Source organism: Formica exsecta, unplaced genomic scaffold (genome assembly GCF_003651465.1).
Source record: "Formica exsecta isolate Colony F162 unplaced genomic scaffold, ASM365146v1 scaffold80, whole genome shotgun sequence".
Taxonomy (NCBI): domain Eukaryota; kingdom Metazoa; phylum Arthropoda; class Insecta; order Hymenoptera; family Formicidae; genus Formica; species Formica exsecta.
Genome location: NW_021853570.1, coordinates 1,054,501 through 1,068,653, shown reverse-complemented (window position 1 = coordinate 1,068,653; position 14,153 = coordinate 1,054,501). Strand labels below are relative to the sequence as shown.

Sequence of the window (14,153 nt, the reverse complement as noted above, 5' to 3'; positions counted from 1 at the left end):
TATAATTAAAACAATATATTGTATCAATAAAATATCTTTTAATAATGATTTGAATGATATTCTAACATGTATACTATTAATATGCAATTAAATGTTTTTTTATGTCAAGTCTGTGAATAGAGATCAAGGCTAACAACTTTAATTTATCGATAATAAGTCACAATAAAGAAAAAAAGGTTATTATTTATGATAACTACATGATTTATATTACCTATGATAATCTGTGATGTTATAAAAAATCACATTATTGCATGAAAAAGATACTATATTACAGTAAAAAAAACATATACTTTTAGAATTATTTATAATTGTGTAGCATCGTCTTAGAAAACAAAGTGTTATTTTTTTAAACGTAGTATATTAATATATGAAATATATAATAAAAATTACATATACATATAAAGAAGTAACAAGTTTTTAAATATTTTCCAAGTGCATATCAAAGATGGAATAACTATAATAGAAGTAAGAATCTAAAGACAGAGTAATGGATAATTTATACAGTAAACCTTTTGCTCACAGATGTTGGAAGAAGGGAACTTCTCTAAATATTTACATTAAGACGTCTATTCTTAAGCATTCAAGCCGCGAACGTGACGTATAAGAACAACAATTTTATATAGCTATAATGCATATTCATAAAGGAACTGTTGCAATTGTTTTCTGCATTATTCTGCATGTAAGATTGGCTATATAGTATTTAACATATTTTATTGATTACATTATATCGCGCGCGAGTTCACAGTCGATAAAAAAAATGTTTTTATATGAGGACCATTATACGAATGTTATAAAGATTATTATAACAAGAGTAACATAAATTTATAATAATAATAATAAAGTGACAATATAAAAATTATGCATAATATATTTACAAATATATATTATTGCATACCTTCTGATACTCAGTCAACATGAAGAAAGGCATGTACTGCAAGTTGTGCTTAGCACTTGCCAACATTAAACGATCTCTGTCAGTGCTGCTGAGAGTAGAATTATAACAGCCAACTATTGACAGATCTGCCAGCATTCTAGTTTGACGATTACTCGCCAAATTATAGGAACATGCCATAAACTGCACAGATATAATAATCTCATTATTAAACAATCAAGCTTTCTAATCTATATTAACATTTCTATTTCTGATCTCTTTATTCAAATAAAATTTCGTTTTCATTGTTTATATGTGTAGCAACAACAAGTCACAAGCACAATGCACTTATTATGAAAGAGGGCATGAAGTTATCTGACAGGAAATAATCGTGTACAAAATAAAAAAGGGAGGTTTTATTCAGATAAGAAACTCTTATCTTAATGTATTTCTAGACATAGGACACAATATATAGATGAACTATATTAATCCATGAAAGAAGTCCACATTACAAATGCAAAATCAGCAAAGATATTGGCTAAGAGTAAGAAATCCTTCTATGCTACGCAATTCTGCAAAAAACTGAGATTACCTGTTCTAAAGTGACATTTTTCCAACTGGAGCCATTGTAACATTGGGGTATATTTGCTTGAGTACCTCCGCACCAATGACGAGCACCTCTCCACGTAGCACCCCTTTGCACATGCTTGAATTCGGAGAGATATCTCGCGACGGGATCTCTTATGATAGTTAGGTAAAAGTAACGGCGTTTGATGCCTTCCCCTTCGATTTTATTGAGCTCTGTATCTACACAATTCGTCAATTCGGTCCAATCCGCGTGTAGACCGCATTTCCAGCCAGTAGAATATCGCGAAAATAACCAATTTTCGTTACGATTTGGACGGAAACAGAAGCAACGCTTTCGTCGTCGTTGACACGAACACGGTCTTTGTAATTCTAAGTCTCGTACCAGATGTTTTCCAAATAATGTCCCACCTTTCAACAAAATAACAGTATTAGATATCTTGCACATAACAGATATTTATATTATTAGTCTAAATTAATAATAACAAAATTTTTTATGCCTAAATTTATTCTTAAACTTTACCAATTTTTATTAATTTTTATATATAGAATATATTTTATTTTTTTTAAATTAAATATTTTGAAATTAAAACTTATAGCAAGTAATATTCTAATGAGATGCATTTTTACAAAGGAAAATTTAGGAATACAAAGAGAAAGAAAAAATAGAAAGGATGTAAGCATATAGCATACTAAATAACTTCACTGAATTATTCTTTCTTTCTTTCTTTCTAAGATAAGGCCTGGGGATTTGAGTATGCCTGATGAATAATGCAATAATTCAAGTGTACAATGGCCAGAAGAGAAGTAACATTGTTTTATTGTTTTACTTTTGTCTAAACATACACTAAAAAAATCTTGGTATGGAAGAAAAGAAATATATTGTAAACATTTTAATTTTTGCAAGTTTTATATTTATAAATTTATTTATTTATATTAATTCAATTTGACACTATTTGGATAAAAGATAATTAACATAAATAATTTCTTTAATAGAACATATTTCTATTAACATTTATAAATAAATAAAGTAAAAAAAAGTAAAAATTATGTATTAAAACTTTAACGTAAATCATTTTACATGTTCAGCACTTCAGCAAATTTTTTAAGACTTCAAGAAATAGATGTAGTAATGGAAAGAAGATCATTTGGCTCTTGCGTTTAGACAATATACCTGGACAATAAATGTAGTTTCCGCGTAAACTTACCAGTTTTCTGTATATGCAAAAAAACCATGACATCGTGAGCATTAATATCAAACTGAAAAGTGTCATTGGCGAAAACATCATCGTAGCCCAGACTGCCCTGGATGCTCTGTAGCTTAAAGGCGGGATGCACCGAGAGCAGGCCGTTTTTATCAAACTCGATGGACACGGAAGACAGTGCGGCGGAGCCGACGGGGACGGACAGGCTCTCGGATACCCTGATGGACTCTTTGATCTCGCGATTGGTCAGGGCGCACACATGATCGGGACAGAAGTAGCCCAGGTAGACGATCCCGGTCAACGCCAGAAACAGGCATATCCCGATGATGCGGCGCAAGCGGGCCCTACGCGGATGCCGCGACTCCATCATCATCGTCGTCGCGAACCTCCCGTCGCATAAGTTCACCTCTCGCAGCACCACCTCCTCCTCCTCCACCTCCTCTTCTGACACAACGAGCACCTCGAGCTCGCTAGTGGTAGCGTCTATCCTCGTATCGACACCCGCTCGTCTGCCCATTATCATCCATTATTGTGTCTCGCGTCGCTCCAGGTCTCACCACCTCTCAGTCACTCTCCTTGGAGGACGACGACGCACTGTCATATACCACCGCACGCTGATACGATCCGACCGTAACTACGCTCGCCAACCGAGCGTCGGCCATGACAGATGCTCTCTCCGCTCTCCGACTCACGGCTTCTCGGCTCTCCGCTTCGATCATCCGTAATCTCCCGCAATCCTTGCTCCTTGTCGCGCGCGAAAGAGCTATATAAAAAAAATAGATATAGATAATAATGACCAATAAATTTGCTTTGTGAAGATTATAATTAAATACAGACCTAGATTTTTTATACGTACTGTTTTTTATAAATTTTATAACACGAATTTTTATAGATCATTTCTCTCATCCCGATTATGTATAATTAACTTCCTCCTCTTGTCACGAGGATTTTCTGTCTATTTCATTTTACAATGTTTCATAACAAGAAGAGATCGCCTTTTCTTTCAAAAAGTAAATGAATTGGAAAAATTATTAGAAATCTAGTTCGTAAAAAGTTATTATCAATAAATCAATCTTCGAAAAAGTATAAACTAGACGTGTTAAAAAACCGGCATATATTTATTTATTATTAGATTTGTTCGTTTTGTTTGCAATTAATAAAAATTCCTGCACTCTCTAGAAATGAGATGGATGTATATTCGGGCATTGGAGATAAAGAGATCGGACAATGAGTGTAGAGAGAGCAAACGAAATGAACAAACCTACTGACAATTTGTAGATATATTCATGATATAAAAATTTATAGTGGCGCGGCCCGTCTGGTGTCACGCGTCGAGTATCTGGTTCGAGACTCGATGGAGGGAGCTACGTAGTGAAATCACAGGTACGTGAGTTTCTCGTTAAAGAATGTATTTTTTAAATTGTATTACGCGTGAAAACAAAGTATAAAGTAGGAATGTGCAACAGGTCATAAGAATGCGAAGATACTTGGAGTAGATCGAAGTAAAGGCGAACGAAATGAAACCCCGTCGACGAAATTTGGTACGTAAGCTCCGATAGCGCATGGCGGGAAGGAAACGGAAAATTTGCGCGCCAGAAAGAGAAGGTAAATAATAATTAATATTCATTTGCATGTGTCGTGATAAGATCACGATTAGATAGACTGTATGATCCTTAGAATGTGATTTGCCACACAGACGAAACATATCGTAGATTTAAGATTTAGAAATTTGAGAACATATATATATTTATCTGTCTGTATAATAAAATAACCGCATTTTCTTTCGAATACTATTTTCAAAGGCCGAAATATAATCGCGAATAATTTGCTCGAGCATTCCTATATGCATTTTATGTATATTTATAATTTGTGTATAAATTAATATTTGTGCTCGAGATATAGCGCAGCATTATTTTTCAATCTATATGCGCGCGATTGCGGAGCATGAAGCATATAATCTGAGAATGACTTTTTACATTATGCGAAAAATTAGTAAAAAAGGAAATTAATTGTATTTATACATTCTGTACAGTTTATCATCATGTACTGAAATTGTCGAATAAGAAGTTGCTTCTTTTTGAATTATATATAATAATTTAAATTTGTATGTAATCACGTGATCACGTGGGCATTGCGCGCGCATGTCAAGAGAGTGATGGTGAGTGACAAGAAATAATAACCTCCAAACATTTCTGTCAAACTTACCAATCTCATCGAACCTGAATTTTTAACAACGAGGTAAATAGTCTATAAATGTTATCTGTTATCATATAATTTATGCAACTATATGAGAATATGCAACATCTCGAACAACAAAAATGTAAAATGTTTAATTCGCACGAAATTATACATTTCGTGCGAATTAAATATTTTGCATTTTCTGTTGTTCGATGAATGTTTATTAAAAATATCTGTATAATAATATATATAATCGCATAAAATATACACATTCTGTAATTCTGAACCAAAATTTATACTAATTGAATTGATTAATAAAACACAATTTGTGTAAATAGTAAGTATATTCTAAGAGAAATATAAAATCAATAATGGTGTGTATATTTCATGACTTATCTAGTTATTGTATTTTAATAAATAATGTGTAAAAAGCTTTATATATATTTATATATACTTCTGTATTTTAGCTTTTAAGATGTCATCCGTCAAGTTGTTAGAAGATAGAATTGCTAATTTAGAGAAGCAAGTATATGGGCTTGGTAAAACAATTAGTATTGATGATCCTGCACCGTCAAACACTATCATCGAACGTCTCCTTGATGCCAACTCGCTCATTTCTTCAGCATTGTCAGGCAGAGAAAAGCCAACTGCGCTTATTAAACGGCTGCCAGAATTAAATGGCTACCTGGAACCTGTTTCTGAAGATTTCGATATACCTGTAAGTGCTAAAGCACAATTGCTACTGACGATGGAGCCAGAGATTATAGAGAATGATAATCTGTTAACCAAAGTGCAGGAGCTCATGCCTATCTTAGAGTCAGAACGTATCAAAAATGTGCCTGAATTAAATAGCACATTTAATAAAATATCATTGTCGTATCTGAAAACTTACGAAGATTCCAGAGAACTATGTGCTCACATACACGATCTTTTAACTAAATATAATACAGTCATAAGTAGTATATCAGAATCATTAATTACTTTAGATGCTGCGGTTACAGCTGCTGAGATAGCAGTTAAACCAAAGAAACAAATAGATGATTGAAGAAATAATTGTCTCATCTAATTAATTACATTATTGTTAATTTATATTAGGTCTGTTCTTTATAGCTGAACTTGCTGCACTAGTTCAGAGTTTATTTTTTCTCTTTCCAATGTGGAGAGAAAAAGATAAATTCTGAACTAGTGCAGCCAGTTCAGCTATAAAGAACAGACCCATTGTACGTTTAGTTTCTATGTTATAGTGCAAATTCAGTTTTATCAATAATGTTTTAAATTATTTATAGTAATATTTTATGGAAGCAATCTAAAATGGAAAGAGAAAATATTGGATATGTAATGTGTTTAAAATATGTTTTATTTATCATTTTTACTTGAAATATAAAAATACGCATTTTGCAATGACTATGCATATATGAACATACTGTAATTTCTATAACAATGTATTTTATTAAAATAGTTATATATTATATATACAGTTATCCTATCTACTGCTTAATTCTATCTGTTGTTCATTTCAGAAATCCTTATTTAGGATCTCTGAGACAAACTATTGATTCGTATATAATCGGCCATGTATCGTATATGTATCGGTGTCTCTTGTGTTAAATAATTATTTTAAATCAATATACAAAAGTACATTTTGGAAATATTCGAGACATCACAAAAAATTTTAAATTTTTAGCTTGATTAGGTAATAATTAATTTCATGTATATATAGTAATAGATAGGAATTTTACTTACAAAAAATGTAAATTTAAGAGACCCATTTTACTAATAAACTCTTATACCACATTATCCATAATAAACAATTACTTTATACAATATTTACATAATATTTCCTTAATTATAAATCAGTTTATAATTTTGTTATCCTTCATTTTCTTTACATATGTTTTGTTATAATTTTTGTCGTACAGAATTTAAGTGTTTATATTTATTCTATCGTTAAATTTTTATGGGGGGCAGAAAAAATTTGAGAACTATTAAAAAAAGTAGGAACATAAAAATTAGAAAAAAAGAAGAACGTGAATTTAATTAAATGTATGATTTTTGAGCATAAAAAGAAAGTTTAACCCAAATTTTTCTTCTGTACAATCTTTGTAACGACGATTTTTTTTTTGCTTATTAAAATTGCCGTTCTCTTTTAGTGTACAATATCATGAATAACAGCTTCTCATATATCTCGAAAAAGCGATATAATAATCATTTAGCTTTGCGTTTGCAAAGCTGGCACTGATTCGCGTAACCACGAGAGCGCTGGCTCTAAGCTCGAGAAAATTGCTGGATGATCTCTTGAACATCTGCTATGATAACTTAGTAAGCCCTGTATTTCCCATCTTTCCGGTATACCCTGTGATTCACTGGCACACATTAGTGGCGCTCCTTCGTCATTCTGAAAGCACATATTGAATTGCATTGATGCCAATTAATTGGCAATTTCATTAAAATTCATTATAATGCAATGATAAATACATACACACGTTAATTAATGTATACATATGTACACATATTAATATATAATTATCTAACATTAATTGCAATTTTTCAACAAATTTTTATGTTTGAAATATAACTGTCGCATAACGAATATTTGCGTATTTGCGATTTATGTAATGTAAAATTGCACGATATTTTACAAATTTTATATTATTCATTTGGACACAATTGTTTAATTAAGAAAACATATTCGTGATTTTTGTAGAGATTTGATATTTTGTTTTAGTATCTTTTTCATTCTCTTTCTCTCTTTCAAATATTTTCTAAATGATAATTATGAAAATGTGATGATGTTGTTTTTCATAATGTTAAGCTTACATAACAAGGGCCTTTATCCGTATCGGTCAATCCTGCGCATATATTGTGTTCCGTGATAAATCCTGGATAATGGCTCGTGGCATTACATTTATCGAAATCATACGTTGGAAGAGACAAGAATTTGAGATATTGTTGTAAATCTATTTCCCCGTTCATAGAAAATCCCCATCCTGCTGTTACGCAAATCTGTCTCTGCTCAATTATGAAAAATTATTGAACATTATAAATATGCTTAATTAAGGGATTTACATATCAGAAAATTTAATCGTGCGGATGCGTACCTGGATAGGCTGTCTGGGAAGACATACGGCGCTAATGTTTCGGGAAAACACTAACGGTTCCTCTAATTCGATCAGGGCGATATCATTATTGTACAGGAACTGATTATATTTTACTTGAGGATAGGGCACGATATTTTTAACAAATTGTCCCTTTAGCATATCTCCACCGGCGAAAAATTGCCATCTATTGTTATCCTTGTATCTATATCAAGTCGAAAAAGTTATATTATGTGATAATATTGAAACAGTATATCGCGCGCACATTTTATGACAACAATGATATTCAATATTACATATATATAAATTATAACTTATATATATATATAAATTGAAATAAAGATTATGTTTAAATTATATAAAATTATATATAAATATTAAGTATTTTTTTTTATCAATTCTTAATTACGATGCGATTTATCTCGTCATCCAATGATGTCGCGCGCACGTTTATTTATATCTTATACATTTAATTACCTGTAAATACAAGAATAACTGGCCAGAGCGTGCATGGGACCGAGTATGCTGGCTGTACAAGCGGTCCCGTGTTTTAGCTCCTTCAATAGAGCCACGCTGGGCCATTGTCCATCGTTGGCTGGCGTCCCACCAGATAATCTCGCGGACGATCCTTCAGCATCGTGCAGACCGCACGAAAATTCTTGGCACGACACTTGCACAACTTTATCCGACACGCAAAATTCTACTTGCTCTAGATTCGTGACTAGCGGCAGACGGTGATTTGGATTCGTTTTCAGTCTTAGAATTTTCTCGCTCCGATCTTTTTCCGCAGACAGTCGAACATTCTTAGTTGTCTCGGCTCCGGCGAAGCCCAAAGTCCGACAATAGGAATCGCTAAATTCTTCGCTCCATCCATCCGAACAGACTAGTCGATAATCGTTGTCATATTGTCTGCATAAATATATGATAATATTAACATAGTTTATTAGCGGTTTATAAAATCTAAGATTAGTAATCCTATTTCGCAGTTTGCGGAATCTTTGATTTTCCAAAAATTAATTATAAATATTTATTAATTAACTCCGGCATAAATCAAATCTTTGTTTTTATTTGAAAAAATTATAGTCGTGTATACTTGGGCACAATTTATAATTTTTTATAATTAAGTTGTTAATTCGCGGCTTCGAAATTAATGAGATAACATAGAAATTAGAAAAAAGCAAACGATTTATATTCATTATATCTATTTGATGTAAATATACCTTATCTTCAACAGTGACATGCGATCACTCGGTTCGCTCGCCATATTATTTTCGGTATTAATATTCGTTTCCGCAGTGATATTGGTAATTAGACAACCCCATTCGTCTGAATAATCCGGACAATTTTTAACGCCATCGCATCTTTGGATCGAGGAAATGCATCCACCGGTTTGACATTCGAATTGATCTAGACCGCAATCGCACAGCTTTTCGTCTTCTTCGTTTATGCATTCGGCAATTCCGTTGCAACGCCACGTTTGTGGGATGCACCACTTCTCCGTTGGACATAAATACTGATTATCTTTGCAGCTTTCGCTGCAATTGTATTCATCTCGATATTCTTCGCAATCAGGTCGACCGTTACATTGCCATGATGCCGGAATGCATCTCCCTATAAAATTGAATTTTATAATTACATTCAGATTTTTTAAATAACAATTTTTTCATATATTTAATACTTTAATCATTCATGTCAGCCAAGATTATTATTTATTGTATATTATTTCATATATAGAATATCTCAAAACCATTGGATGCTTCTTTTAATAGCAAATTTTCTGCTGAAAAAATTTGAAGTTGATTTTTTCTTAGCAGAAATGACGATTTTTGGCAAGTTTCTAATTTTTTTTATTACATATCTTCTATAATTAAAACTTAAACTAAATTATTAAAACAAATTCTATTTGAGAAGTTAACTGAAAAATGTAGTTTTATTAATCTTTTGATTCTACGAAGTTTAGTTTATGAAAAGTCTTCTTTTCCAATTACTTATAACTTTAAAATTATTGATGTCTCGACATTTTTTTTTTTTGAAAAATCAGAAATTGATCGGAGAATCTGCTAATAAAAGAACATTCATTGATTTTGATACGTTCTGTCTAATTCGATATATAAATAATTCGATCTCTACACGTCACTCACCGCTTGGACATCTGAATTCATCAGATTGGCATTTCCAATTTTCGCAATCGCGCTCGTCGCTGCCATCATCGCAGTCCACGATCTTGTTGCATACAAAGTGCCTCTTCAGGCACTGTCCGCTGGCACAGCGGAAGTTACCCGAGCAATCTTCGCAATTTAATTCGTCCGAGCCATCGGAACAGTCATTCTTGGAGTCGCATTTGGCGGATAATGAAACGCAGTATGCACCGTCTCTGGACGTGCCGTTGGCACATTGAAATTGGTCGGTGATGCATTTCGAGAGGATTGCATTAGATGCAAATCCCGAGAAGCTGGTGGTGGCAACGGTAGTAGCGCTCTCGACATCCATGTCCATTGGCGTGGTTGGACCAACGGTCAACCGGATCGTGGACAGCTGTTTCGTAACATGATCTATTTCCTCGGCGTCGCCGAACGATTGATCCGAGAGGAAAGTGACAGGTTGTCTAGTCGTTTCGTTCGCTCTCACGTGGGTGTGAGAGAGATCCGTTTCTGGGTCGTTTGTACGACCTTCGATTGCCGTCTCGTTCACAGCCGTACTCTCTTCTGTTTCGAAAGTGCTCGATACGATCGAAGGACGAGTATAATTTCGCGTTTTGACTATGTACGGTTCTGTGACTGGTACCGGCTCTATTATCTCTTCCGACACGGGTATAAAGCTGGGATAATTCTTAGGTTTTGTTTCCGTTATTACTCCCTTATTTTCGATACTGCTGCTTTCGTCGATGTTTCCCGTATTCTTCGATAATATCGGCAAAACGTTACCTTCTCTATCAAATAAATTAAATCGAGATATGCTTGGATCTAAGTCAGAGCTCACTATACTATCGTTCGGTTCCTCGTAATTTTTGGTTATTATTCTCGATGGTTCCGTTTGAGAAAACGGATTATTTGATGACGCATTATTTTCATTGTGTTCTTCCAAGCTCAGGTCTTTCTCTTTTTTATACTTGTATTTGTCGAACCCCTTTTTGTCGGCTATTTTTTTCTTGCTTTCTTGACTTTTCTCCAACGGTATCACTCGGAGTGCCTCTTCGGAAAGTTCCGGCTCGATCGATATCGGTCTCGGTGTTGTGATGAATATTCTGTACGATTCTGTTTCAGGCTGCGTGTCATCCAACATTTCCGTGACCGGTCTGACATCTTCTGTAGTAGTGACATCGTTAGACGAAGTTCCTTCTATGCCATTTAAGACATTCTTTTCTGTCGCAGACATCATAAGAGTAGTCTCAATCTTCGCGCTTTCCGTCGAGTTCTCCATAGTTCTATCCGAATCATTAATATTTTTATCAAGTCCAATTTCCCGGCCGGATTCTACACTCACATTATTCTCGTACATCGTCGTCGCTATCATGCTTCTTTCGGACGATGTACTGTTTATTTCGACGCTGTTAACGTTTTCTTTCTCGTCAGTTATATTTCTTTTTGTTTCATCCATGATATTCTCCGTGGAAATTCGTGGCTTTGTTTTGTCGATAGTTTCTTGATTCATTTCCTTCTCTTCATTCGGTACCATTGACGTTGTCATTAATATGTCATTCTCTGTCGTTTGCAGTTCTTCGGGCAAGATAGGTACTTGAGCTGTGGTCTTCGTTTCTAGCGTAGATTGCGTCGTTGTAATTTGCGCTATTTTATCAGCTTCTTTTTCATCGGATTGGCGAACAATGTTCAGTTGTTCTCTATTATTTTCCTCTCGTTTATCGTTATCGATCACAGTGGTAATCTCAATTTTATCGGTCGTTATTGTTGTCGACATTTCCTGTTGGATTTCCATAGGTAACACAGGTTCTTGAGTAGTCAATTTGGCATCTTCCATCTGTTTTTCCAAAACGCCTTTAACTGTTGTATTTAATAAACTTTGTGTCGCGCTCATGTTTGTTTCATTTTTTTCCTTTACAATGTCGGATGTGGTTGTTGATGAAGGCACGCGATTGTAAGAAATTATAGGATCAATATTATTCAAAATCACTTTCTTGGATCCCTCCACAACTTTAATCGGAATGTCTTTACGAGTATTATCGTGTCGATACCTCTTTGACAAACTTTCATCCGTAATGTCATTGTATTGATCTTCTACAGCATTCTCTTCTGGTTTTTCTAAACTGGTCGTACCACTTTCTATCACGGAATCTCCAAGATCTTCTACTTTCTTTTCGGCAGTAATAGTAGCATCTTTAATAGATTCTGTTTTATTATCTGTGGATTGCATTGCAGTTTGGAAAAATGAATCTATTGTTTCATCTTCTATAACCGATGCTATCGCTTTCAATGCTTTATCATCATCCTCTTCTATAACGGAGGAATTGCTATTTTTCTGATTTACAGCATCTTCCGTTATGTTATTTGATTTCGCAAAATTATTATCTTGATGCAATATGTTATGAATTTTAGATTCTGTATCGTTCACAATCTCGCTCGTATTTAAATCATTCTTTATAATGTTTTTAATGTCATTTGCTGCGTTTGTTTCAATGATTTTTGTAGTTTCCTCTGTGATATCTGTTTTTCTTTCATTGTTTACCAAATATAAATTAACGTCGTTTAATAAATCTTTAGTTTCAGTTTCATTCAATTTATGTTTTACGTCATCCGCATTAATTTGTATTAATGGCCGATGTGTTATAACGTCATCGATATGAGTTTCGAAAGGATTAGGAACGTCCTGTTCATCTTTATCCAACCGCGGTGCTTTTCTCGCGTTTTCTTTCTCCTTATGGATATCCGGCAAGAAGGGTGACATATCCTCCACGTGTCGATCATCATTTGCGTCAGATTTTCCCGCGAAATGATTTATCGAATTTTCTGGTAGTATCGCCGGGTGAAGAGGATGGTTCGTTGAATGTTGAACCTCGTCAGAATAAATCGTATATCCATTATTACCCGTATGAACGATATTTTTGTCATTACGCATTGTAGATGAGTCGATCGAGAATACATCTTCTACAGATTTTTTTGTATTCAAATCGTCTTCGTTAATCGCGACTCCGTTATTTATTTCTGTCGAGTTTTCTGCTTTCAGAGATTCATTTTGTGTGGATTGACTTTGTTCCGGAATGAGTTGTGGAATTATCGCGTGTATCTCTACAGGTTCCTCGGATTTCGGTATCAGCATGATGTGCTCGTCGTCTGGCGGTTTCGTGATAAGTTCTTTCAGTGGCTCGACGTTGTGGGCAAAATTTTTCGGTACTTTAGGAAAGACTGTTGTCGGCATATGTTCGATGACATTTTTCTCATTCGAATCTTGCGTATTAGATTGTAACGCGTGTTCGAATACGTGTTCTTTTTGATAATCAGATATCGGTTGAGTGGACATGTCAGTATAAGTAGTTTCCGGTATCATGGTCGTCTCATATACTTTAGAATTATTATATGTTTCTTGATTTTTATTACTTATGCCATTTATTTCTATTGTATGAAAATATTTATCATTAAGCGTGGTTTTCATTATTAATTCTGTTCTGTTTTCCACTGACATAGTTGACACAGTAGTTGCCACAGTAGTTGAATCGAGTTCTTTACTAATCGTAAAGTCATCGCTCAAATTTATTTCTGTAGTAGAGCCATTTTCTTTTTCTTCCTGAAGGTCAGAACTTTGCGTAAATTGTTCTGTATTTGAATTATCATGATTCCGAGACTTATTTGATATAATATTTTCATCATTATTCTGTTCTAAATTTTCATAATTTAAAGTAGTAAAACTTGCTTCAATAGTTGTACTTTCATTAATTTTATCGTCTTCATTGTTGTAAGATTGCATTGTTGTTGATTCCATTTTAATTTCCACATCACCGTTTGTATCTATAGATTTATTTTTGGATATTAAAGGTATTACTTGCAAGGATATATTATCATCTATCGGATTTTCATTAGTCTTCATAGTTGTAATTAAAGCTTTATCAATTTCGGAATTGTTATTTTCATGTAATAAATCTGCAAGAGATTTAGGTACATTAGTTGTATTCGCATCCTCTAAAAGTGATATTTGTGTAGATTCGGCATCATCATGAGACATTGATTTAATAATAGATTCCGGCTGATTAGATATTTCAATATTTGACTC

The 14,153-nt window shown here is 33.8% G+C and overlaps 3 protein-coding genes across 3 annotated transcripts in view; 1 reads left to right on the top strand and 2 right to left on the bottom strand.

Moving 5' to 3' along the window:
* Positions 1-3,388, bottom strand: part of LOC115244156 (heparan-sulfate 6-O-sulfotransferase 2) — an 8,250-nt gene extending 4,862 nt beyond the window's left edge. The window contains exons 1-3 of the mRNA XM_029821584.1: positions 2,665-3,388; positions 1,464-1,867; positions 896-1,075 (exon numbers count right to left, since the gene is read on the bottom strand). Coding sequence (XP_029677444.1) covers positions 896-1,075; positions 1,464-1,867; positions 2,665-3,184 — 1,104 coding nt within the window. The 5' untranslated portion in view covers positions 3,185-3,388. The remainder of the gene's footprint in view (positions 1-895; positions 1,076-1,463; positions 1,868-2,664) is intronic.
* Positions 3,389-4,779: 1,391 nt separating this feature from the next.
* Positions 4,780-6,663, top strand: LOC115244160 (dynactin subunit 3-like). The gene is made up of 2 exons (XM_029821590.1): positions 4,780-4,899; positions 5,307-6,663. Exon 2 carries the CDS (start codon positions 5,315-5,317, stop codon positions 5,882-5,884), a length of 570 nt encoding a protein of 189 aa, XP_029677450.1. The 5' UTR covers positions 4,780-4,899; positions 5,307-5,314; the 3' UTR covers positions 5,885-6,663.
* Positions 6,181-14,153, bottom strand: part of LOC115244159 — a 33,653-nt gene continuing 25,680 nt past the window's right edge. Inside the window, exons 7-12 of the mRNA XM_029821589.1 lie at positions 10,076-14,032; positions 9,155-9,545; positions 8,412-8,843; positions 7,938-8,139; positions 7,657-7,848; positions 6,181-7,234 (exon numbers count right to left, since the gene is read on the bottom strand). Coding sequence (XP_029677449.1) covers positions 7,049-7,234; positions 7,657-7,848; positions 7,938-8,139; positions 8,412-8,843; positions 9,155-9,545; positions 10,076-14,032 — 5,360 coding nt within the window. The 3' untranslated portion in view covers positions 6,181-7,048. The remainder of the gene's footprint in view (positions 7,235-7,656; positions 7,849-7,937; positions 8,140-8,411; positions 8,844-9,154; positions 9,546-10,075; positions 14,033-14,153) is intronic.

Bases quoted from the DNA above. Each gene is read 5' to 3' on its own strand.
- LOC115244160 (XM_029821590.1), top strand. From the start codon at position 5,315: ATGTCATCCGTCAAGTTGTTAGAAGATAGAATTGCTAATTTAGAGAAG.